Here is a 26455-nt window from a genome sequence, read left to right on the forward strand (position 1 = left end):
GGCATTTTCATCCAAACACGAAGAGTTTCACAGACCGATGATGACATATGCACACACATCCCTCCCGTCGTTCCGTTTCTCGCGGGAGAGAGACCTGTTTGTTTTCTCAAAGGTCTAGTGCCACACACAGTTTGAGGTCATCATTTTCGCCTGGTCGTTGCTCACGTTTGGAGAGGGCTTCGTCAAACAACCACACTTTTGCTTTTACCTTTATTTGTCTTTTTATCCCTTCATTTCTGCTGTCCTTACCCTTCTTTTCACATTTTCTTCTCTACACTACCCTTCCCTCTTGTCCTTCTCTAGGCTTTCACAACGTTTTTCTCTTTTGACACCGAAACTATCAGAGACCAATGATGATAATCACCCCCGCATTGTTTTGTTTTTTCTCACGCGGGAGTGAGACCTGTCTTGTTTTCTTCCACAGATCGAGTATTCCAAGTCTGAGGTCTTTATCCATTTTTTTTCTTTCTCAAGTTGTGTTTTTTGAGGGCTTTTGGGGGCACGCTTCTCTTGTTTTGTCGCTGGACAGACACCTGTAGCTGCAGTCATTTTCCCCGTCAACACGAAACTATCACAGACCAATGATGACACCTACACATATCCCTCCCGTTGTTTTCTTTCTCTCACGGAAGGGTGACCTGTTGTTTCTTTTCTCACAGGCCAAGCATCAAAGTCTGAGGTCTGAGGCATTTCACTCTGGGGGATAAATTTGTGTAGTATTCTTTTTTCTTTTCATGCAACAAGACCTGTGATGACAATCAAACACCCACCCCCCACCTTTCGTGGGTGGTAGGGAAGGAAAGACCTGGGGATATTGGTCCCGATAGGTCGAGTGTTATACAAGTTCTGAGGTCATTGGTGTTACGAAGGGGTGTTTGTGGGGATCTGGGAAGAGTCTGGGGGTTGCTGTGGGGATCAAGGTGGGTTTGGATGGTGGTTTACAGATAGAGAGCGTGTCGATGGAGGTAGCTTGGAAGAATGGTGTTCAATACGTGTATCTATATTGTCTTGTTCATCTAAAAGTATGAAGAAACCAGATATTGGTCCAGTTTACATACATCAAGACATCTGTCAGAAACATTCCTCCGTTGTGCTCAGTCGCTGTCCGCAACACCGATCCTCCGGAGTCATAACAAACCAACAATCACGCTACCTCTGAACCGTCAACCTCCCCTTTCACCGCCGATAACCACCATACAACTGATGACGAGGTCCCGAGTGTTCCGGGGGCCAAAATTCATCCTCGGAGTCAGAGTCAGCCTGCGCTTGCCAACGCGGACCTCCATAGCCATCCTTTGCCCGGCCAAAATCAGCATTGTCAAATGTTTGTGACCTTCGATTTCGCAATATTGGCATGACTGTCTGCGAATGTCGCGGGTATGGCACGTTGTCTGTCCTTTCTTTGCTTCCCCGTGGGGTTATCCTGGGACTCTCGTACGGAGCAGAAGGTGACAGTCGCACATCATAACACTTTTGGTGATCTCTCTTGTTTCTTGGCGGCAGAATTGACTCTTGTAAGGAGCTCGATGAAGCAGCAGGGGAACAACTCATCGGAGCGGTGGGCATAACTGCTTCCACGTCAGGTGGACTGACGTAGATGTTGAGTTTGTCGTGGGGTGAGGTGGCGGGCATGTCGACGATGCTAGGAACCCAAGGGTGAGTATCAGGACTTTCGGTTCGTAGACGCCCGTTTTGAGAGGTTGTTGAATAGGCTGGCGAAAGGGAACGAGAACTGAGAACTGAAGAGGGCGCACTAGGAGGGCGTGCCTCATCCACATCATGGAATTCCATGCAGCAACTGACATTGTCCTCCCATGATGCATTCTTGAGAGAAGCTGGTGAATGGGTTCCCGCGCTGATGGCTCGAGGACTTGGAGGTTTGAGCTGAGAGGCGGCAAGGGCAGATGAAGACCTCTCTGCGGTTACGGGGCACCGTTCCTCTTTGGCATGCCCAGCTGGTTTGGCGGATATAGCTCTTCCCACGGTCGACGTCTCAGCCGGGTCTACTTGCGGCTCAAGCGGTCCCAGCAACCCAAACTCATGAGTTGTGTTGGAGGACATCAGAGGATCTGGAATCTTGCCGTCGGGTTGACGTCGTCTCCAACTAGCGGTCCTTCGTCGAAGGGCTCGATGAAACTGGCTGATACTAAAAGTCTCCGTATTGTTTCCAAACTCCTCAAGTTGTGCGCATAGGTTTTGGGTGAACGTATAGTCCCCATCTTGGATAGCCTTGCCATCAATGTCAACAGCCGCGAGAGTGACCATTGGTCTCGGCGGTGGCCGATGCATGTGATCTATCGCATGCTGGCCTCTCTGCGCGTAGCAGCAGTCCAAGAGAATCAGGATATCAGCACCCTCTACATATTGGATTCTTGATAAAACATCCGTCGCCCAAGAAACGGATACGTCCTTGCTTTTTGGGCATCTTGTCGTCAAGTTAGCGAAGGCAGCTAGCTCGTCGAGAAAGAATTTCGGGAGACTTACGGAACTAATAACAGGTCATTATCGGGTTCGTAGGGGTTGGCCACCGCATGACCACCGTAGTAGATGATGAGCAGGTCCAATGCGCCCTCCTCCTTCTTACTGCATTCATTGATCCGCTCGACAGTCTCGTTGAGTTTCTTGTCCAAGGCACGAGGATATTTTTCTGACGGAATGAGCCACTGCTCAATGTCATAGTTGTATCCCAGCTGAAGAGTGTGGACAAACTCCTCCAGTTGCGTGTGAAACGGGTTCTCCCCCGAAGATGCATGCTCTCCTCCATCTTCTTCCCAGGCGAGGAACAGCCCCAAGACATTCTGATACTGTTGTTGACCCATCATACACTGTGTTGTGGAGTGTAGAGAAGCAGAATGCCGGCCGCAAATTGGGCGACATGGTGTTCCAAGGTTGGGCTGCTCCGTTGATGGGCACGGGGCCCAATCGAGGGGTCTGTTCCCTGTGTGGTTCAAACATCTGCGCCTGTTATCCATTGGTTCCAAAAGCCCCTCAAGTATCCTCAACGTCACTTCCAAGGTCTCCATGCAGCCCAACGACAGATACTTTCACCTCATGCACCTTTACCTCACCACAGTCAAGCGGCGGACATCACCTCAACCATGACCATAAAAGCAGAATCCTTCCAGTTCGAGGACTACGCCTATGGGATGCGAAAGTCTGGCTTCGGCCATGCCTTGCTCAACCCAGCCTCCGATCTCGACGCCTACCCCGGTGTCTGCGGCTTCATCGACGACAGGGGCGACTGGCAGAGAATCGTTGACGTGACCAAGCCGCAAGAACTCAAAGCCTTTGGCCTAAGCCCCTTCGTAGGACGAACGTGGGAAAAGCGGCGAGAAAGCTCCAAATGGGGTCCCAAGACAACGGAAACCGTCAGCAGGGTTGCGATCTCAACATCTGCCGCAACTCAAGCCAACATTCCTGCCACCTTCTCCTCTGCCTACAGATATGAGCTTAAGGGGGAGTTTGGGGCGATCCTCCTGTGCAATGATCCGGTCGAGAAGAGATCGTTTGGGCTCAAAGACCCCTTCAGCACATGGGCGAACAAGAATGCCAAGGATCTCCTGAGGAGGTTCCCTGACATCAAGAAGAGCGGCGGTTTTTATGTTATCACATCGACTATAGCGGCGAGGGATATCCGGATTACTACTTGGACTACTAAGGGCACATCGGTTGTCATTGGGGCCTCAGCTGAGATTGATAATGTTGCGAAGATTGATGCTTCGACTAAGTTTTATGTTGGTGAGACTGCTACGGAGTGGCATGAGCCACAGGTTGAGGTAGGACACCCTCATTGAAGCTCCAGAGCCGCTCATTGACGAAGTATTTCCAGGAAGGCGAGAAGAAAGTGTTGTTCTTTGGTGGCGTCTACATCAAGTACAGTAGACTCTGGGTGAGTGCCATGGACGAACGCCGAACTTGAACCAGGCGCTAACACCGTGTCAGCCATTGCGAGAAAAGGACCAAAAGAAGTGGAGTGGTTATCGCGGTAGTGACGACGGGAAAGTCATGATTGAAGAGGACAATTACGCATGGGATGTTGAAGCTTGCCAGATTTGAGGTCTGTGGCTGTAAGAAGAGAGGGACAGAGCATGTGGGGTTGAACAGAAGGGCGCTGGGTTAGGGGTCCCCGAACTGGTCATCCACTGCACAACATTTTGTTTCAATAGCATCATCCTTGCTGAAAGCATTTCTCCACCGAAATAATTCTGCATTAGCTCAATTTCCATCAAACATGCAAATTATCAATAGTCCTGCCACCGCCGATAGGCACCTCCGATCCCCGCCCCGGACCCCTCCGGGAGCCGCCGAGAATCCTTGGCGCGCCCTCGGCCGTCGCCGTCACCGGCCCCGGAGAGCCCAACACGGCGATCGATAAAAGGACACCGGTGCTCAACAACAGATCACATCATCACCCAACACCACAACATCCAACCACAACAACATCATCACCACCACCATGCCCACCAACACCAACACCCCTCCCAACCCGCACCCTCCCTCAACTCTCCTCACCACCCTCCTCACCCTCACCGAGTCCACCATAATCCCCCTCACCACCACCGGCGTCTCCTCCGGCTCAAAACTCTTCGGCGCCTCCATCCTCTCCCGCGACACCCTGTCCCCCATAACAACAGCCACAAACAACGAAGCCCTCTCCCCCCTCCTCCACGGCGAAATAAACTGCATCCAGCAATTCTTCACCACCATCCCCCCCTCCTCCCGCCCCTCCCCTTCTTCCTGCATCTTTTTCGCCACACACGAGCCCTGTTCCCTCTGTCTGTCTGGAATCACCTGGGCTGGGTTCAACGAGTTCTACTATTTGTTCACCTACGAGGACTCAAGAGACGCGTTCAATATCCCGTATGACATTGACATTCTGGAGGAGGTGTTCAAAGTAAGGGGAGAAAATGAGGGGGAGGGTGAGTTTAAGAGGAGGGGGTTGTATAACAAGAATAACAAGTTCTTCAAGAGCAAGAGTCTAGGGGAGCTGATCGAGGAGGTGGAGGATGAGAAGGAGAGGGAGTACTTCAGGGGGGAGGTCAAGAGGCTAAAGGGGTTATATGACGCGCTCAGTGAGACGTACCAGAAGGGCAAGGCGGAGGGTGTGGGGAGTGAGAGTGTTTGGAAGTAAAGGGGAGATGGCTGCTGGCAAAGGAGGTGAGGAGACGGGACAAGTTGGTTGTCATCATGATGGACGGTTTTTCTTTTGGAGGGGCTTTTCATTTTTCCTTTTGTTTTCGGCTGCTTTTTCCAGGTTTCAACGATACCCTGTCAAAATTGACTTCACTCTTTTTTTCCATGCCGTTATATGGAATTACCCTCGCTGTCCGCTCGCAGATTTGACCATTGGGCAAGCATGAGATGCTCAAACGATCCTCAGTCTACCTTAGACAGAAGATTAGTACATCTACTCCATGATGTCTCAAATACAAATTATCCTGGTGAAGAAGCTACCTCTTAACCACAACAACGTGCATCATCTTATCGCCTGTCTCACTCCTAAACATCGTCCCGATGAACAACACATGGGCCGATTACCTGGTGTAACCCCTATCACCTTCCTCATCAGCTCTCACCAATCCTTCTCGAGAACATAACGGCAAGATGAAGGGTCGCGGGCGAGTTGCTCGACCAGATAATTAGCTTCTAGGCAATAACTACCCCAAACCAAAGACACCGAAAAAACATAGCACTGCGATAGTATCACAAGAAATAAGCCTCATCACTCCCCACCCATGTCCGAGACATCCAACAAGAAAAAAATCCCGAGACTGCATCAACCCCTTGACCTTGTTCACACGTTAACACCTCTACATCCAAGATCCCATGAGGCTCCGGAAGACGTGCGTGCTTGGCCGGCAGTTCTATGCAATGCACCGTGATTACCAACCGCCACTTACAAGACCTACCTCCAGCTTCTTCTCCAACAACAACCACAGGAATCAGCTTCTGACTTTTATGTCCCTCAACCGCCTGCTGCCTAGCAAGGGCCGCCTCACAGACCTATCACCCCTCATCATTCAATAAACACCAACCATCAACCAAGGTGTGGTACGGTGACTCACATCTCCCCCAAGCCACATATAATTGGCCCAAACACCCTTCCGCCGAAAAGGCGTCCGATATGAGTGAAAAATATAAGATAACAAGAAGGATGAGCCTCAAACAAGCGAGAATTTCCCCTCCGAAAAAAAGACATGACGCAAGCTCTGTACACTATGCCCGTCCTTGACGCCGTGAAACAGGGGTACCTACACCCCTCGGCGCTTGGCGACCCCATGCCCACAAGACTCATCAATTATCGCATGTGTGAGGAAGAAACAGGCATCAGATCAGCCTATGAAGAACCTTAATTCAACGTTTGCTTACCTCCTTCGTGCCGCGGACGTCTGTGTGACAGGAAGCCTCGTCCTTTGCCTTCGTCGTCGTGAGACAAATGAAGAGTAAGGAAGCATAGGTCCTATGACTACCACCATATTCCCCCCCCCCCCTCAGAACTTGGACTTGTCATATCAAGCAAACCTATCAGACCTGTTACACATGCAGTGACGATAGCAAATGTACACAACCCAAAAATGCCACAGTGAACAACACTGTCTGCGCAAGTTGGCCTCTCATATCAAGCCTTTTCCGAACCCGACCTCGAGAGCGTTGCATTTGGGGAAGAGAGAAAGGATGCAGAGGGGTGTGGCTAGCCGTGACTCGACTCGACTCGACTCGACTCAAGAAAGTCGAGTCAACGAGGCTCTGCCCATATCCCACACGCCCTCCCCCCTCCCACCGAGAAACGCCCACTGACATGGCCGACGCACGATACACAGCAGATAACCGCTGCCGGGAAATAACGTCACTTGACGATCATTCTGATTCCCAACTCGTGTCCAACATATCAGGAGGGAACCGACCCTGCTTTTCCGTCGGGCCCTTCCAGAACACAGTCAACCTTGTTACACAAAACACTCTGGGGACACATGATGTCGATCTCGAAACTCTTCGAGATCAGAAGTGACGCCAGTGAAGACGACAAAGCAAAGAGCTGGTGTGTCGCCCAGGACCTGGACTCACCCCAGGTCTGATCTCTCAACCCAACTGACCCGACACTAAGCACTATGCCCAAGGCTCAGCAGCATTGCCTGCCGGGCAAAGTGGCAGCACCAGAGGGAATCAGCCCATGATCAACTGGTCTCAGTCTGTCAGAAAAATATGCCGGAACCCGATCCACTGCGACCTGAGAAAACCATCAATCGAGACGATGTAATGTGATGGGATGCACTCGCGTTCATCGAGCAGTCCAGATTCATGAATAAAAAACAAGAGCAAAGCCACAAACAGGCTCTCAACCACGGCGTCCCTGCTGCAGGAACAAGATCCGGGCACCCATCGTTGGGTTGCAAAAGCCTTCTTCCCCACTGGGGTCCCGGTGCTTCCCACAAAACGCTCAATATGATGCCCCGTGCTGATCATCTGTGACCACGCCTGTCCACGACCCATAGCATGTGTGTAATATTACCCAGATAATAAGACCGATCTCACCACTGCCAGTCTTCCGTCTCCGCTTGACCAGAAAAAAGAGGAGAAAGGTTTGACGTAGCCAGTGGGCGTGGCATCGCGAAGAGACAACGCAAAAACGATATGGCACTGCCCCTTTCGGTCCAACACAGTGCCCAAAGTGGCGAACGCGGATCGCAGAAACACGACAGAAAAGATATAAAAAGTGCCAGATTGCAGATCGCAGGTTTTGGTGTACGCGCTTGCGTAGCTTGCCATGCCCGTTCACCTTGACAACAGATGAGCTAAGTGAATAGCCTTCGCCCGGCGTGCTCCAAGTGTGAAGGTAGCTGATATACAGCTTACCGCCGAGGCTGTCGGAAGTGTGGGCGGAGTATCGGCCCTTCACCCAAGACGTACGGGAGGCGTGTGAGTGAGCAGGATATGTGAGAGGCCCGAGGCAGTCGGGAGTGGGTAAACCACGGACAACCAAAGCGTGGGATGTTGAATAAAAAGTGACAAAACAGTTGCAAGAGCCCCAGTCGTGTATCGCCGTGAGAGGGACCGCGCGTTTAGAGCGTGGGATGGCCGTTGAAGTGGACGATACCTCACATATGGGGGCGGATATCGAAGGCTCATGTGGTTGGCCCCATGACCGTAGCATCGGCGATAGCTGCACACTCGACCTGTAGCTGATTCACCAGTGACTCAGTTCCATTGTAGCTACCGCTTCACTTTGCTATCTGCTGAACCTTGCCGGCTATGCCAACTGCCGTGCAATAGGGATATGTAGATTGCCTCAGCCACAGGGCAGGGCAGCAGAGAAAAGTGTGGGATATTGAGGCCTGAGGTCGACAGATGAAGAGTGCTGGCTGGGGTGTGTCGATATCCGACGGATGACAAATGAAAAAGGAATTCTGACGTAGGCAGGTTACCTCTGAGGCGAAATGGAATAATCGAGGCCTCGAAATCGTCGCATTCGTTAACAGAAAGGAAGAGAAGTTGGAAGGAAGTTGGGCAAGAATTGGGTCTTGAAGTTCCATCTCGGCCTGATGCCGGCACAAGAAGTCGGAAGAGAGTGCTGGACCGTGCGTTTGTCAGCACCCAGGCACCATCCACAGTTTCCACCGGGCGTGCCACAGTCCCGGGATGGCTAATGCTGGATGCACTCGCCACAGCACGAGGAGCCGGGATGTTCCGAAAAGGTAAAACAGCCAATCAGACGAACCAGACCAGGATCACGAAGATCTTTCCAGCCAGCTAAGCCACCATGTGGCTCGAGAGAAGCTGGTCCCAGACACTCGGGTTTTTGCACTTTGTCACACTCTGTCCAACCGTACCTGGCTGCTGTGATGCATGTGATAGTCGAGATGGAGGAAAAAAAGAAACAACTCTTCAGAGCTGAGTGCTCCACCAGCTCTAACCCTGTTTTCCCTGGTGTGTCGTTTGCCTCAAAGCAACCTCAGGCAAGCTCAGCTCTTGGCGGTGATTGCCCTGTGGCCTGTGCATTTGCTGGAACAGCCTGCGCTGCGATGTCATGCGAAACAGAAAGTGTCAAAGTTGCTGCGTTTGCGCTAACCTCCTCTCGCCCCTGAAGCGTCGCAACACTGTGAAGGAAAAAGGCAAGGTGCAGAAGAGCCATTCTCTCCGTCTGCAAGACATTCATCAAGGGTAAAAACAAACCACAGCGCCTGCGTGACGTCCCCGTTGCTATCAAAGCTTTGGGATTGGCGGACTGGGCAAGCAAGACCAGCAAAACAGCATTCGATGCTCACCGCTGACGAGGCCCGTTTGCGCTCGGCTTGTCATTGGCTCCGGCTTCCAAACATGGAAGGCCTCCCACCCGGGGTGCCGGTGTCTTCGGAGAGCGAGCACGGCGGGACTGGCCATGGAGTGCTGTGTTCAAAGGCAGCTGATTGAAAATGCGCGGCCGCCTGATTGTCGATATTCATCGCAACGTCGTTGTTTTACATCACTGGCAGGAGTGGCATTCAAAGAGGTGGGGCACCTGATAAGTGTTCCGTAGCCCCTATTCGATTATAGGGACAAGACAGACTGTGGTTTGGTGACACGAACTTCTGCGGGACGAGTGAGAAGTGAGGCGGGTCAACAGCGCCTTGGTTATCTCACTGGATGTTGGGTTGTTGGGAGGGTTTCTGTCAAAGAAAAGGGGTGTGGTGCCAGACGATTCGTACATTGTGGGTGAGGGCACGCGAGGGCTGCGGTCGAGGTCGGTCGATGCTAGTGATGCCTGATCCACCTCAAGGCCGTTACCATTGTTGGTGTTCTGCCTATCTAGAGTCCGCCTTCGGTAGCCCACGGCGATCGCAACAGGGACCGGATAAGGGACGGCAGTCCCTGCTTTGCAACGTTCCTGCTTCCGTCCGCTTGACTGCTCTTGAGTGAGTGTTCGACCCTTCGTTCGTATCTTTTTCCTACTGCAATCGCGGTTGGCAGAGAGCGGCATTGGACAGAGATATCGACTTTTTTTTTTTTTTGGCAAAATTCTCAAAACTTTTGTGGGCATGGCGCTACGTCAAAGGCCGGCGTCCAGGATCACACCGGCTCCTCGGCGTATAAGACGCTTTCGTACATTCTACACCCCCCTCCCGGCATGAAATATGTACGGCGAGGAATCTTTCCATGCCACCCCGGCCGCTTTCTGGATGCTCGCCATCGTCGAGAAGTGTCGGTGAGGGACAAAACTCTGCAACATCGGTTGGTGATGTCCCATACCCGCTTCAAAGTTGCCTATTCTTGACGAAGTGATCGAGAGGCCGGCTGCGAGGATCGATACATTCTTCACCAGGTAACCTGTTTGGTGATGGGGTGTGCTTTTGGATGGACCAGTCAGTGCTCAGCGGATCCCGAGAATCCAATCGGGGGCCGGGTGCATCTGCATCCTGAAGGTGCCGACGCAGGCCCATTGGCCATTCAGCGGTCTGCACCCAAACAGCCTGCTGATGTTGGACATCAACGCATCAGACAATGGGCCCAGCAACCATTAGGGCAGCGAAGCATAAACCGTACATGCCACTCCCACACTCCCCCGTATACTAGATATCGTGACTCACCAATTGCCATAGGGCAGATGGCACCCACCGAAGGGAGAGGGAAAGTGTGCTTTTTGTTGGATGCCGCTCATCTCATGTCTCTCGCCGTCTCCCTGTCCTCCCTCGACACTTGTCGCTTTCGCTTCACCCCTTTCGCCGACGGCGCTGGTCCAGGGGTCAAATGAAAATCGCATTGGTTCGGGGAAGAAAATTTTTTACGGTGAGCCAAAAGGAAGCAAATCAATCAGAAAAGAAAATGATTGACGGGGGTCGGTGCCGTGCACCTTGACCGGGGGTTAAGACGCGAGCAAGGTAGGGGTGTGCTTCTTCTAGAAAAAAAACAAAGCGTGCCCGGATTCACCACTGGGCAGTACGACTGCCAAGCCTGCCAAGACGAGACGAAAAATGAAGGTGAAGGGAGGTGCGCTCCATTGACGGCGCTAGGATACCAAGGCCGTGTGATGGTGTGTTGCTTCGTGCATGATGGGCAGGGCTTCTTGATTTGACGGATTGACCCGCGGCTGTTCTTGACCGTGCCGTGATACTGTGTCCTCACCGTGGATGCTCCGGGGTGCTTTTGGCGAAGGACACGGTGAGCGGAGATGTGTCATCAAGTGGGATCAAAGGGATGCCGTGCCGAAGGCTTGGGTAAGCTGCTGTCTTGTTAAGAAAAACCGTGATAGGCGAGGTGCGGCAGCGATATTGTAAATGTTTGCTAGCCTTTTGGGCGGTCTGGTCGTATGGCATGGGTATCTTCCAGGCCGTCCGTCCGCTCGTCCTCCGACGCACACACGGCAGCTGCTTGGATTTGTGACAGTGTTTCTATTCAGGCGATATGGTCTCGATACCGGCAGAATCAAGAATGATTGGCGGTTGGTGTTGTTTGTGAGGACAGAAAAGCTCGTGCTCCAGATCGTCTTCGTACACGAGGTCGCACGTTAATTTTCCGTTTAAGATGCTGGAATTTTGCTGAACATCGCACAACGGTCGATATGAAGCGGTGGATGGTGGCCGAAAAGAGAAACGTGTGGATGGGATATCGAAGGAGATGTCGAAAGATTAGGAATTCCATGATTTAAAAAGAAGGCAAGTGGAGGGGTGGAATATTCCATGGAAATTCGTGATTGGCCCTCGAGGCGGCCGCATGCAAGTCCCGCCAGATCTCCCCCACCTCAAACGGGCCTGCAGGTCGGTGCATCTGGGACACGTGAGCTACAAACGCCCGCACTCCTGCGCCGAACAATCGGTCCCCCTCGCCGGACGACGCTGACAACCGTTCCCGCTTGGCGGACTCCGATGATCTCCGGCCAGGCTATCTGCGGGATCCAGGTTGGGATAGGGACGTGGTGGCCAGCAACCACATGACGGTCATCTGGACCTTGGACCTACATACGTTATCTGGGTGGTGATGCTTGTGCCGCTGTGTGCATCATCAACATGTCACAGCTTCACACATGCAACCCCGCATTTCACCATCCCAATCTGGCGGATCATTCATACACTAGAGGGGCGAAAGAAGGCAAGCAAACGTCACCGAACTGGCGCCTTCATAATCAAGTCTCTCGCCTGCTTCCGAGCACTCCGTCAACTATGACTCTTGTCTCTACGCGCCCATCCCATCTTGCACCTCCTCGATGATGAAGCCAAACGCCGCCGCTGATCATCACCATCACACATGGTTGAAGGCACCTATCTGCTGACGACGGTTCACAATCATCTCTCCCAAGATTGCTCACAGCTCAGCAGGCACGGAGTATTATCCGGCGGCAACATATACCCCGAAACACAATTGATACGAAGCGCTAAGCGACTCTGTTTGCAGCCTCGTCCACAAGGCCACGACATTTCTCGTGGTCAGATAGGCCAGGGTGGCCCAAGCCGCTGTTCCGGATTCCCAGCCTTCCTGTCCCCTGCGCCCCCGGCCTCGTTTACACCACTCAGGCAGAACAGCCGCGTCGACGCCTCTTGAAAATTTTCACGGGCCGTTGGGAATTTGAAATGAAGCCTGGGCTCGACGCGACGTTGGACAGAGACCTTGAAATATTTCCAGTCATTGTGTGGACCAATTTCGCTTAGAAGGGGAACATCGCACGCCTTCCCGTTTTGCAATCCATTCACAAATTTCACAAATCCAGGACCTGGGACCTGTCAGAGAAATGGAAGACTCTTGTTGAGTGATTCACCCGTGATTCATCTCAACATCGCAGAGAGCGTTACGCAAGAGAAGCAGAGAAATTCCTCTCTCTCTCCTCTATCCGGAAATCCATTGGCCGCAAGACGGGCCGTGCTTGCGCTGGAGAAAGACACAGTGTTTGGAAAATTCAATTGGGACTGGGCAGGATACATTGCGATCCTGGTCAGGCAGGGGAGGAGTGATTATAGACGGCCCCCTGAGACATTTCCCCCTGCCACATCCCAGTTACGCACACGCCCCCACCATCACATCAGCCCCCAGCCCTCGAGCAAAAAAGTTCTCAAGGTCACTGAGAACAGACCTTGCCCCTGTTTTTTGGTGCGCGAGTGGAACTGCCCACCATTTTTATAAAGGCCACCCACACCCGAAAACTCTTCGTCCTGCTTTAGCACCTTTGGCTTCGCCAAAAAACCCTCTCATGAAATAATTCACCAGTCACAGTCTTCGAGATCCGACACTCGATTACAAAGCAGCCAAACACTGGACCTCCACGAAGCGTCCAGTTACTTCTCGCAACCACCAGAGTTCTTCGCAACTTTGGTGACCGTGGCTCCCATCAGGACAGCGCATAAAACCATCCGCCAGATCCCTTGATATGTCAGAAATCAGAAGACAGTGCATCCCCCTTCTTCCTACCGACCACAGACCAAGGTGAATTGGTCCCCTTCAGCGCCCAACACAGCAAACGGATTCGACGACAAAACCCAGCAGAAACGACTCAAAACAACAGCCTTGGCATCGGGCGAGGGGGTATTTGAGAGAGAGAGAAAGAGGTTTTTCTTATTTAGGATTTGATGTCTCGAAGGACATCACAAGAGCCGGAGACGATGGCTAGCTATTCACCCTATGCGTCCGCACGCACCGCGGAGTTTTTCTACGACGACAACAAGTTTCCCAGCCCTTCTCCGACACCATCACCCCGGGGACCCGGCTACTATGGGCCTCCTCCGGTCCAGAGACCGGCCACCCGCGCCCACTTCCGCACTCCGAGCACCACTGGCGCCTCATTCAGGCACGAGTTCCCCAGTCCTCGGACGCCCTCATTCTCGCCTCGGTACAATAGCGAAGGCCAGTACGCCACTGCCAATGTGAATGTGAGTCAATCGCGGTCTTCACGCAAGCCAAGTTTCTCGGCATCGCCTCCCAGGAGGGAGCGTCGCAGCACCTCTTTTTCCTATTATCCGGTCGTGGACGCGCATGGAGAGTCGGACGAGGACGAGCTCATTGAGATCGATGGTGTCACCTACCTGCTGCCGGGGAGGTCATCCAAGTCGAAGCGCAGCAAGGACTTCTTCACTGTCAACGCTGGGAGAGGGCATGCAACTGATTACCACTACTACAAGCAGGGCGGTCCCTTTTTCGACAGAGAGAGAGAGGCGGGGTTCGCGTCGCCGCGCTTTGAGGAACAGCGCCGTACAGCTCCCATCAGCGGCCATGCTCGCCGCAGCTCAACATCGGTTCCCCAGAGACCTCAGACTGCCCGACCCACCGCCAACCCCCACAAGAAGCCACCACCACCACCTGCCGCCCGTGCTGCCACGGAGGCGGATGCCAAGCGGCACAAGATCCCGCCCGGATACTCTCTCAAGAACTGGGATCCCACTGAGGAGCCCATCATGCTGCTGGGTAGTGTTTTCGATGCCAACTCCCTTGGAAAGTGGATCTATGACTGGACCGTCTACCACCACGGACCCTCCACCCCGATCTCGGACATGGCCGGAGAGCTTTGGCTCCTTCTGATCCAGCTAGCCGGAAAGATTAAGCGTGCCGAGGAGTCCGTTCCCAAGATCCGTGCCCTGGAGAACAAGCAGATGGTTGAGGACTTCATCGAGGCCGGCGACCGCCTCACCGACAAGCTCCGCAAGCTCCTCAAGGCATGCGAGGCCCCCATGCTTCGCGTCAAGACCACCCAGAAGAAGGATCCCCAGCTCGGAAAGAATGCCGGTGTAGAGTTTGTCGAGACCCTCTTCGGCCGTGAGCGTGAGCTAGAGAAGACTGAGCGCTTTATGCATTCCGTCCGCCTCTGGAACCTGCGCTTCGACACCAACTGTGAGGAGATCCTCCGGAGCCCGACCGTGTAAAATTATTGCCATCATGGTTTCTCATCTTCCTCCCGCGTCAGCTCCCCTCCCACATCATACACACTATTTCACACACACACACACACACACACCACATCACATCACATCACATCACATCACACGTGGTTATCACGCCATGACAACAACACAACACCAAAACAAACAAAACCCGAAAAGGATTTACAGGAGCCAGGTTGTACGATTAGGTCTCTTTCCAACTCTTTTGGTCATCCGGGGTCTTTATAAAACACGGGCGGGGATCACTCCCCCTAGCGTCGTGTTGTCGTCTTTTTCCGGTCTTTCCACAGCGATACCCAATACCCAATGTGCAGACGAGGCAGGATCGGACATGATTATTTATTATTACTACTATTGAAAAGCAGCAACAGAAGAGCTGCCGACTTGTTTTTTTTACAAGAGAGAGAGGGACACGGATAACAAAAAGTACCGGTGGTTTTTGGTTTTTTCTACTTGGATGGATCACGGGGCAGGTCTTTGGATCTCGGAGGATATTTGTTTTTTTTTACTATCAAGTCTGTTGGCGTGGGGCGGGGCGGTATGTCGCCATGTAATGGTTGTCTTGTTTTTTGTCTCTTTGGTTTGGGGTGGTCGGCATCGCTGGGCGTCCAAGAAGCCTCGATCATTTACACTGTCATCAAGGGCGCCTCAAATTTTTTACGCGCGCCCTATTTCCTTTCATTTCTTTATCTTTTTTATTCTTTCCCACGAGATGGATATACCCATTTTCTATTTAGTATTTTTTTTGTTTTTGTTGTGACAAGATATCTGGCAGGGCGACAGCAGCGAGGGTCAAATAGAATAGCGGTTTAGCAATTATTAGAAGGAAATGTTTCGGGTTCGACGTTTTGAGATATAATATGGATTTTAGTTCACAGCTCAACTATTTTGTTTTCCCCTCTCACTTATTGAACAATGATTTTTTATGCCTCTTGTGATTTGTGTGCCTCAACATTTTTTTTACTTGGGAATCTCACCACATTCCTCATTTTCGCCCATAAATGTAAACCATGGTAAAAATCACAAAATATTTTGTAATGTCTCACAGCTGGAAAACATTGTGCCAATAAAATGGGGATAAAAAGGAACCCTAAATCCGAGCCCTAACACTTTGTGGTATGTGCGCATATGCGAGTGTGTTATCGGCAAGTTCCAGTCTCACCAGGGCATCGGGATCTCCTGTGTCTGTGCCTCTCAATATTTTGACATTTCACTTGCGCCGCTCAGATTTTTGTTCATCACACTCGCACAAAATGTCATGGAAAAGGGGAGGTTGAGGGAAAATAATGAGATGGCTTGTGTCGGACACACGTCTGCCTGGTAACTATCAAGTGGCAGGGGATGATGGATGTCAATCATCTGGATTCATGACATGAATTTCCTTTCCCCCTGGCTTTGGAAGATGAGATGAAAGTTTGATGCTGGAATTGGAACTGGACTAATCCAAGGGATCCATGATGAACATGCCGCTTTTCAAAAATCTTCACAAAAGACTCCATCAGTAGGGCTACCTGTCAAATGTCAACTGCGGAGTTTGGGACCTCCACTGTCAGGATGGCAGTTCCAACTTTTATTTCCTGGACGGTTCGTCTGAACTTGTTAACATAACAAGGAATCCACTCCCAACTTTAATGGCAGTGACGGGGTATGCTTGGAGACATAATGCAAAAACACAGTGCGACAGCTTCTTGGATGTCACCAGGCGGGCATCACCAATCCGATGGCAGGAACGACCCTCCGTTCTCTCCATCCGGTCTGATGAACAGAAGAATTCGGACCGCATCGGCCGCCCTTTTTTCCATCTTGCCGGTTCGCCTCCTTCCGTTTTTTTTTCCCAGCCGAGAATCCTTTTTTTTTTTTTTTTTTTTTTTTTTATGAAACTCTTTTCTCCCTTGCACACTGCAGAAATATTTTTGCTTCTGATCAGCTCCAGAGGCCGATCTATCACAAGCTGAAAACTCTCAAACACGATATGCAAGTCACCTCCCGATGATGTGATCACCTCCTGTTCCTGGACACGGGTAGCGACAGAAGCTGCGAACTCAACACGACACAACTCGTCGCACAAAGTCGAGCGCACAGTTATTGACGGGTCATTGGGAGGTTGGGTGTCATTATACAGCCGGTATCCGTGTATAAACCACGGCCGACAACATCCCACCTTCCTGCCTGCCCATGTTTCTTTTACGAAGTTTACGACATTGGTCTCTCATTGGTGACTCCTGATCTGACCTTCTTCGGGAGGCGCAGTCGGACAGATTCTCGGGGAATATTCCAACCCGTGCGACGGGACGCGGTTGCGATTTTGCTGGAGGGAAAAGGAAAAAAAAAGAAAAAAAAAAAGAGGTCGGTGGGTTTGGGATTGTCTGTCCACGCCGATGAGTCTTTCCCGTGTGAAGGATGGGAGAAGGATTAACCTGTTATCTGATCCTCTAACCTGAACACCTAGCTAGGTATTGGGCGTGTAAAAGGGACAAGTCAAGATCTAGCCCCCAATGCGTCGAGGTGCACTGTGCAGAGTTGAAACATCTGGGAAGAATAAAAACCGGTAGATGGTAGCTACCTACCTAAGGATGAGGCGCGGTTTGGGGGGGCGTATGTTTGTTCTTTTCTTTCGGGCTACGGATGACGGTGATGGGACTGAAACATCTCATGAGAGATCTGCCGGGGTGAAACTATCGCGACCGACCGGCTCTCTCCCTGCAGCAGTGTGCGCTTGGGCCACAGCAAGTAAGGTTAAAGGAGGGCAGATGGTGATCCGGGCGTTGGACGTTGAGAAAAGGTTTGGCTCTGGCTTCAGACTGCACAACTCCATCACCGCATCAATGAGTGGTGGGTGGACTTATCCAGCCCTACAAGTGGGTTTGCCCTCTGCCCAACCCAACCAACCCAACGAACTTCACCTTTCACAGCCTCTTCCAGCCGCCGGCCGAGTGAAAGTGCGAAATGGGGGTTGGGCAAAGTTGTCTGCCCTTTCCTGAACAAACAATCACTATCACACCTTGACGGCGTCAAACATTTCCACCGGATTTTCTGCTCGGTGCCGGGACATGTACATCACCGAACCCTCCCGTCAGCTCCAACCCCCAGAAGGATGACGCCGGTGGTCGGTAACCCCGTCCCGTCCCATCCCAATCGTGCATCCATCTCTTGCAGCAAATCCTCGTGGTGTGGCTTTCTTTCTTTCTTTCTTTCTCTTTTCCGGGTGTGAACGACAAGACTGCGCCTCAATCTTGCTCACCACACTCACGCTCTCTGCCCCTGCGGCACAGCATCTTTACCACGTTCTTTCCCAGCGGCGGCGGAAGTTGTGTGTGCTACTACAGCAGGTCAGATTTTCCCAGACCCCTATTTTGGGGCGCGGGGGTGGTTGTTTGTACCACTCTCGCTGGTAAGGACAGGCCGAAGATGACGGTGCTTGGTACTATATACTTTCTGGTGCAGACTTGGGACCAAGGGATTTTGGGTTTAACGCAGCTGCCTTGGATGGATTGGATGAATGGTGAACGAAAACAAGGCTGCGACAGTGTGCTACCAGCCAGTGGTTGTTGCCCTCAGGCACAGCATGTTGTGTCGCGTGAGAAGATGGAAAAATTAGGCGCACACGCACGCCTCATGCTTTGCTCGGTCTTGGGGGGGACGCGGACGGCAGCTCAGAAAAGGTAACGCTGGGGGGACTATATATGCCAGTGGTTTTATTGGTGGTACCATACTACCCTACCTACTATGATCATCCAATTCTCGGTGGGTTTCGGGGGTGCAGGTTTGCCCTCGTGGTAGGTATGTTTGGGCCAGAGCCTTGTATTCTTGATGGTGTTGGGGGTGGTAAGTGTTATTTTGTTTGGCTTTCATCTTCTGTTTGGGTATGATGCCTGTCCTGTCCTCCATCTTCTGGAGTTTTGGCTGGAAACTAGAGACGGGAAGACCCCAAGCCTTCCGAGTAGAGTGCCATTGATGCTCGCTCCGGCTTCGGTTGGGGTTATTCGGGTAAAGACGAGTTGGCAGCCCTTCCATCACTGTGGCCTGGCGTTGCTGGGTGGGATTGCACGTTGAAAGGGGTTGCATTGGAAGCCTTCCTTTCTCTGTCCGGTTACGCTCTTCAGCCGTGTGTCGACCTGCATCCGTGGCCTCTCGCATGCACACACCACCTGGTCTGAGGATGTGGCTGCCGACTGTCCCGTGGGAGGGGGAAAGGAAACAATTGGGAAGGTGCATTATCTGGCCTGGGGAATCCATGGGATGGCCCGCAGGTGGTTTCCACTGATGAATATGGGGCGTTTGGGGGAGGTTTGTGGGATCGAGGCTGAGCAGAAGGGAAAGGTTCAGCTTCAGCCTTATGGGATCGGTGGTGGCGTTAGGTGAGTCTTTGGGGGATTGTTTCATGTTTCTTGATGGATGTGAGGATCAGATATCAGATTGTGGCTGAGATACCTGAGTGTAGAGCTGTAGATGGGATTCTGTCTTCCCCATGGAAGGTGCTGCTTGGGGTCCAGCTGAAGTATAACGTTGAGGTGCTTGTCTGTACTCCGGTCAAGTAAGGTTCGAGAACCGAGGTACCTAGACTAGAGAAACAAAAGATGAGCTGAAGGCTAGCTACGACCCCTCATCTGCTGGAAGCAGGTAAATATTGACGGCAGTCCTGGTCCGTGAGATGTGCGGGTTTGCTCATGGGGCAGAAGTAGCCTCTGCAGAGCCTCTTCATCCTACCTTGCCTGACCTACCTATCTGGACGGACTCCAAGCTTCATCAGAAGCATCTGACAATCAATACTGCACCGCGATCGTATCCGATGTGCACACATTTTACCATACTCAAGCTCTGGTGTCCTCTTTCACGGCGTCACCCTTCGACCCCAAAACATCCTCTCATACCAACTTTGCACCATCTCACACAGCCTTCTGGAATCCGTCGCCAAAGTGTAAAGCGCCCAAGTTGACTCACCGAACATACCCAAAGTTCGCCACAAGCACTATCGCACAATCCCAGCCTTGTGATAATCTCATCCCTATGATCATCACCTCAACCGCCCATGTTTGGTGCAAGAACTACCCACGCACCACATCCACACATATAGTGCTTGCTGACAGTGTGTGCTCAGCGGGCGGCTAACGTTGAACCAAAACCCTCAGCATCGCCCCAAATTAGTGCCGCCAAAAATGTCGTGCATATCCAACTTTGCTGCACCCTCGTGGAACAGAGCCAATCAGCGAGGCCGTGTGACTGTGATCTGCCTGTGATTCGCCGTGATGGGTGTTCACACCATTCTTTTTTTGCTGTTGCGCAAAAAACTTCTTTTTCCATTCCTGGGTATTTAGGGTGGGTGATAGATTGGGGTGGTGATGATGCGTGCGCGTCTATGTTGCCAGTGAGGTGAAGGGGTGTTGGTGATGGTGACTCTTGTGAGATCCAGATTTAGGGGTTGTCATGCTGCGCTTCCTTGCCATGTCTACGGTGTTATTCACCTCACGGATGATTGACAATATCTTCAAGGTAACCTGGGGAAAAGTGAAGTTCAAGTTTGCTGAATCATCCCATCTCCAGGCTTCCTTCCCTCTTCACACCCACACGATGAAACCCGAAACTTGGAACATCGCAGTCCCAGCACCGCCATCTCGTGCTCGCACTTACATAATCCTTCTAGAAGGGAAAAACAGCCACACACAACTCTAGGTAACCTATCCACGAGCATGCCTTCAAGACTGCATGTCAGGAATTGTGCAGAGAAACTAGCCTGCTTATGTATTTTTAGGTGTGGGAGAGACACAAGATCTGGGTTTAGTCAGTATGACGGTGTCTCCTCAACCACAGGCTTACCGGGTGCTGCTGTTGGGCTAGGCGCAGTGCAGTAGCAGCGTTGCAATGGAAGCGCGATCGTTGAAGGAGGGGTCAGTATGTACACCCCCCCTTCCAACATTCCCCCTCCTCTCTCCAAGGTGAAGGCGTGCGCGGACGTCCAACTCCGTACTCTGGTTGGAGAAAGGAAAGTATTCCCCCATCGTGAATGTATGGCAGCGTACTGTTTTTCACACACGGTGCTGTCCTCTTAGGGGTTGACCTCCACAGAGAGATGATAATATGTTGCCTCTTTACCGCTTCTGGCGGATGTCTCGGTTACGATGCTGACCTGCCTCCTAATAATTACTCGGCCTTCACTCCTTTTGTTGCCGGATTCACCAACAGACCGAGCACCGAGAGAGTTCTCAACGGGTGCCGGCAGCACTTGTCTCATTCTCACGTTGCAGCTGATGGCCGATGATATTGCAGACTGACCGGATCGAGGGCCGATGTGATATGCCGTGCTCAGCGGGAACTTGCCAGAAATTTAGATTCATGAACCACGAACTGCATGCAGTGTCCCGCAGGCAAAGTAGGTAGGAAAGTTCAGGCGCCTCACCCCAAGCTCACAAAATCGTACTTCTTCTACTGCTGCCCAGCACCTCGCTCAGAGCCCAACCTCGAAGCCACCATAACTGCTCAGCTGATGGCAAACACTGGGCATCTCTTAACGGCTCTTCTGGGCATGCAACAGTTCGTCCGGCGCTTGCTGCATGACGTCGTGAGGTTACCCTGTCCAACACTCCATCTCCCCACCCCTGGATTGATTTCGCTGCCCAGTCAGGAGATTTATTACGTCAAATAAAACGAACCCTTCGCTTTAATTTCTGATCGAAAAAGTCCTGATTCTGATCAAGTTCGGCAAGGAATAGACGCGTTTGGCGAGTAATAAAACTTCAAGATCATGGAGGGCGGGGTTAGGTCTTGATCGCGGGGGAGGGGCAGACGTGCAGCATGCAACGGAGATCGCCAAACCCCGCAGCTAACCGGAGTAGCCCAGGACCCTAACCCTTGCTTTTGTCCGTTCCATGTCCTCGCCCCTGAGTGGTACAGGAGGAGTTATCTACTACTACATCGTGACAACAGACAAAGAGCTAGATGCTTCGGTGCAACGAGAGATACGGTGTCGACTCCAGAAATACCAACAAACTCTACTGTTACAAAACCGCTGTTCAAGATATGAGTGAAGCGAGCTAGGTACGGATAGTGATGGTGTTATCAACGTTATCTCAGCCCCTGCCATCTATCAAATCAGGTAATGGGGTCGTCAGAAGTGTCAATTATGGTATTATACGTGGGAGAGTTGCCCAGGTGCCTCTATAAAACCGACCCAGGCAGCTCAGATCCTACTGCCAAGATATTAATTCCTTAATAGTGGGCCTCATTGACTATTCTGACACTATCATGAGCGATTAAAAAAAAAACCTCACTCCACCACACAACCAAACGAGACAAAAATGGAATGTCACTCGACGTGGGCCTGATTCGAACAGACGCTCCCGAAGGAACAAGATTTCTAGTCTTGCGCGTTAGACCACTCCGCCACCACGCCTTTGAACTTGGTTGAAATGGGTGCCGGAGATGGGAGTTATGTTGGGACTATGCACCCGGATGATACACTTCTTTTGCTCGAAGCGGAAAATCTGCACTGCTTTCCATAGCCAACGGCATCTAAACGCTCGTGTTCTTCATCTATTCCACCAGGGTATGAGGGGTATCTATTTGCGCACCTGAGCACACAGCTGCACCACTTTCTATACACACTCCAGACCCCTGACCTTGGAGCTGTTCTCTCCAAGTTGATGTTCCATTATTTCTGAAGCCCAGAATTATCCAACAATGCTTCCATTTCGTACCTGCTTCCTTTCCCCAGAAGCCACTTTTCCCTGGGTATGTATGTAGCTCCATGACAACCATCAGCCCCCCCGTGCCAGCAGGTTCAGTCAACAGCCAGCTGGACCCCCTAAACCCGCCCAATTCTCTTCCAACACTGGCCCTACTACCGCCCAGCAGGACCGTACAACCGTCACCAAGCCTTTCCCACCCCAAAGCTTCCCTTTTTCCCCAGCGTGCCCCCTCGGCCTCCTCCATTTCCACTCTGCCCACTCTTCTTCGACTCAGGACTACCATTGCTACTCCCCCCATTCCCACTCTCATCCCCCCTAAACCCACTATCCTCCGTCCCCCTCGTCACAGGCCTCTTCCCCTTCCCACTACCCCCCTCCCCCGCGCTCTCATCCGTATCCCGCCCCCCCAACAAACCCGTCCTAAAACCCCTAACCTCCCGCTCCCTCTCCAATTCCATCTCCCTCCTCTCCGCCAACCTCAACGGCGGCGGCGGCGGCGTCAACAACGTCCCCAACCCAGGGTACGACTCCCCCCTCACACTCCCATACCCCCCATACCCATACCCATACCCATACCCATGCCCATACCCCGAACTAGCAGCCCCACTCAACATACTCTCCCCCCTTTGCTGCCCATTATCATCCCCCAAACTCCCCCTCTCAGAAGCAATACTCCACTCCCTCTCCTTCTCCCTTCCCCTTTCCGAAGGGGAGTCCACAAAAATAGAATACTCCCCCCCCCTTTCCCCCGACTGAGCGGACAATCTCCCAGGCGGCAAAGGCCACACCATCCCCTGCCCATACCCAATCCCACTCGATTGCGTTCTTCTTTTGGGTGCGGGCCGGATGACGATTCTGACTTCCCCTTCGCCTGTCAACCCGCTGTAGGAGCTGTTGGAGGAGGGGCCGGTTGGGACTGTGGGTGCTGGTGCTGATGGCCCCCCGCCAGACATGAGGGGCGGAGGGGAAGGGGAGAGATGCTGCCGGATCTTTGCTTGGGCTTGTCTTCTTTTGATGACCAGACGGCGGAGGATGAACGCGAGGGCTATGAATAGCAAGAGGGCGAGGATGATGCCTAGGACTAGAGCGGCTATTTGGGCGGGGGTGAGGGTTGGTTGTTGGGGTGTGAGGGGGGTATTGGGGCCCGCTGTGGGAGTTGGGGAGAGGGACATTGTTTCCATTCCTGTTGGTTCCATCACGGAAGTGGTGGTGGTTTCTGATGACGGAAAGGTTGTGATGGTGGTGGTGGTGGTGACATCAGTAAAAGATGCCAAAGTGGTTGGCGCCGGGGAAGAGGGGGTGGCTGAACTTAGAGCCGGAGAATCGGTGGGGAGTGGTTCCGTGGGCTCTGTTAGGTTTGTGGTCTCTGTTGAGTCTGTTGGTGCGAGAGAAGTAGCTGACTCTGAACCGGTCGTTGAGGAGGGTGTGGGTTCTATTGGGGACTGGTCCATCGGTACTGTAGCCTCCGGTACGGTCGTTGTGCTCGAGGACAAAGGTCTAAAGACGGTTGTGGTGATGAAGACTGTGGTAGCTGCGTTGGGAGCCGCCAGCGTGGTTGAGAAAACGATATTAGTAAGTGTTCTTGTCGTGACACCAGGAACAAAGACCGTCGTTCTGATCACGACCGTGGAAGTGAGCGTTGCCTCTTGCCGTTTCCCGACCGCAACTCTGACTCCCATATACTCTCTGCTCGGTATTGGGGTTGTACGGGGTTCCGGACTGCTAGTGGGCGCCAGGACAAGACGCGTTTGAACCGGCGTAATCTCAACAGGGCTTCCAAAGGTTCGTTTTGCCCTCCTTACGAAAGACGTTACAGTAACCGTCGAAGTAGCTGTACGCTGTGTTGGATTAATAAAAGTGAGAAGCTGGGTGCTGGTAATAATAGCAAGTCTGGTCTCTGCAAAGGAGGTGACCGTGCTGGTGATGGTTTGTGTGACGGTGATAATGGCCAAACTGGATGCTGCCGGCAGCGGTCTGCTGTCGTTGTTAGTTTTCAACTGCCTGTCTGGATATTAGTTGCGGGAAGTAACTTACATCGAAGCAGCTGTCTGAACACAGTCACTCTCGTCACATGTGACACCGGCCGCTGAACAGCATGCTGCTTCTCCAGTCGGCAACATGCAGCATCCAATCTCTTCCAGGCAGTCGATTGTTGTGCCATTTTTGCCTTGACACACAGCCCGTGTCGAATCGGCATCACCTGTTGTATCTTTTGTGTTTTCTCTCCTTCTCCTTGGTCGTCTTGATGAAGATTCTGTAGTTTTCTCGCTGAGGGACCTAGAACTATCCGTTGGCCTCGTGTAACTGTCTCCCAATTGCCCAATTCTCCCCATAGCTCTTTGATGCTTTGTCTCGCCATTTACCAAATTGTGTGCTTTTATTCGTATATCACCAAGAACTAGCTCAGATGAGGGACCTGAGAGCCGTTCAGTATTCCCAAGCGCCGCAGTTGTGAGTCCCAGGACGAGGCTGCCCAAGGTTTTCAACATCAACATATGGCATTATGGGCCCGAGTACCTTGTGCTGAAGAGGTGAAGCTCCTAGAAGCTAGAAGGAAATGAAAAAGAGTGGAAGCCTTGCTGGTCAGTGCCGGCGTAGATAAATATCGACTGTGGTCAGAAAGAAACGCAATGAACGGACATCAAGCCTCGTGTGGGGAGAACGAGATAGATCGGCTTGATGAGATAGGGCGAAAGAGAAAATAGGAACATTCCGGGGAATGTGGGGGATATGGCGTGGAGGATAGGTGTTTCCCACGGTAGCGGAACCGTCGTGATGGTGCCTTGCACTCTGCACTCCGCATCAGGTGTCGATCTCAGAACGATAGAAAAAGATGGGAAGAGACTGCTTCCTTGATCCGAAATGACGCCAAGCTGTCGACCGAAGCTCAAGAACGACGTGCAACTGAAGCTGGGTAGCCAAGGCATGATGTGTGAGGGCGATCGCGGAGCCACAGTGATCTGGTACCACAGATTCGTGGTCGGAGCAGCCAGTGGGAGCCTTGGTTGGCACTGAACCAGCCTTCTTGTGGTCAGGCTCTGACCGGCATCCGAAGCCTCATCAAGCTTCTGGAAGCTTGATGAACGGGAAAGCCTATTAATGCTGGGGTACGAGCCGCTGCTGTATGAATGAGATCAAGGGGTGGTGGTCGATAGATGCGATGGCCAGGGGTGGTTGACCTAGACATCCGATCTATTGCTATGCACAGGTGACAGCCCAGGCCTGTCACTGGTGTCGATATCTTCGCCCTGGCCGACTGAATATCGAGAAGCTGCGACTGATGACATCGCGACGTTGATAGGAGCTGTCATGATCCCAGGCCATCTGCTGGCCGCATATGCATCTTCAATGTTTGTGCATTCTCTCGCAGGTTCGCAAGTGAACCACTTGTGTGGATATCATCTTGGAGTGGAGCTGTCGTCTGAGCGCTCTTGACCGGCGGGTGCCGGCATATAGCGATGGTGATGAGATGACATGCGGTCAGATCTCGCAGCTGCAGGTGTTGCGGTTCATGCGGGGGGCCGGGTGCATCGGATCCGATCGTATACTTCCTGATCCCTGTCGAGGTCAGAAAGCGGCTTGTCGATGTGTTTTGCCTTCTTGTTGGACAGTAAATAAAAAGAGCAAAGTTTGTCCACGGGATCTCCAAGTTGTCGAGAAAGCTACTGCCCTGAGTTCCTTGGCGAGCGAGGATACGTTTATCTCGGTTCACGCTCAATGAGGGCATAACTGGCATGACACACGCCGTCCGAGTCACACGGGTGAGATAGCACTAAGAGCGCCTTTCTCGTGCTCGATTTTGAGCACTTTCAATTGTTGAGCTTTTCCTGAGCCAATATGCCGCCAGTCACCTTGCCGACAATGACGATGTCGAGACAACGGACCTAGCCGAGCAAAAGGTCTACTCCAAGTTAACTTTGTTGTCAGGCACAGTTTAGT

General features: G+C 52.2%; 5 protein-coding genes and 1 non-coding gene across 6 annotated transcripts; 4 read left to right on the forward strand and 2 right to left on the reverse strand.

Annotated features, from left to right (window-relative positions):
• Positions 1-975: 975 nt before the first annotated feature.
• On the reverse strand, positions 976-4464 carry QC762_403410 (uncharacterized protein). Its single transcript, XM_062889790.1, has 2 exons — positions 2485-4464; positions 976-2425 (listed from the first exon to the last, which is right to left on the reverse strand). Exons 1-2 carry the CDS (start codon positions 3021-3023, stop codon positions 1177-1179), a joined length of 1788 nt encoding a protein of 595 aa, XP_062743461.1. The 5' UTR covers positions 3024-4464; the 3' UTR covers positions 976-1176.
• Positions 3003-4056, forward strand: QC762_403405 (uncharacterized protein; the record flags this gene model as incomplete). Its single annotated transcript, XM_062889789.1, has 3 exons — positions 3003-3776; positions 3830-3889; positions 3943-4056. Exons 1-3 carry the CDS (start codon positions 3099-3101, stop codon positions 4054-4056), a joined length of 852 nt encoding a protein of 283 aa, XP_062743462.1. The 5' UTR covers positions 3003-3098.
• On the forward strand, positions 4457-5131 carry QC762_403400 (uncharacterized protein; the record flags this gene model as incomplete). Its single annotated transcript, XM_062889788.1, has 1 exon — positions 4457-5131. The coding sequence occupies one exon, from the start codon at positions 4457-4459 to the stop codon at positions 5129-5131; it is 675 nt and encodes a 224-aa protein (XP_062743463.1).
• Positions 5132-11652: 6521 nt separating this feature from the next.
• QC762_403390 (uncharacterized protein) lies at positions 11653-15811 on the forward strand. The gene is made up of 2 exons (XM_062889787.1): positions 11653-13829; positions 14082-15811. The coding sequence occupies exons 1-2, from the start codon at positions 13530-13532 to the stop codon at positions 14814-14816; spliced, it is 1035 nt and encodes a 344-aa protein (XP_062743464.1). The 5' UTR covers positions 11653-13529; the 3' UTR covers positions 14817-15811.
• A 6328-nt stretch (positions 15812-22139) lies between these two features.
• On the forward strand, positions 22140-22221 carry QC762_0066120. Its single transcript has one exon. It is a non-coding gene; the product is annotated as a tRNA-Ser (tRNA).
• A 474-nt stretch (positions 22222-22695) lies between these two features.
• QC762_403380 (uncharacterized protein) lies at positions 22696-26200 on the reverse strand (the record flags this gene model as incomplete). Its single annotated transcript, XM_062889786.1, is given in 3 exon segments — positions 22696-23092; positions 23105-24493; positions 24551-26200. 3 exon segments carry the CDS (start codon positions 25009-25011, stop codon positions 22696-22698), a joined length of 2247 nt encoding a protein of 748 aa, XP_062743465.1. The 5' UTR covers positions 25012-26200.
• Positions 26201-26455: the final 255 nt, after the last annotated feature.

The sequence above is a fragment of the Podospora pseudocomata genome, chromosome 4, assembly GCF_035222375.1.
Source record: "Podospora pseudocomata strain CBS 415.72m chromosome 4, whole genome shotgun sequence".
Lineage (NCBI taxonomy): Eukaryota > Fungi > Ascomycota > Sordariomycetes > Sordariales > Podosporaceae > Podospora > Podospora pseudocomata.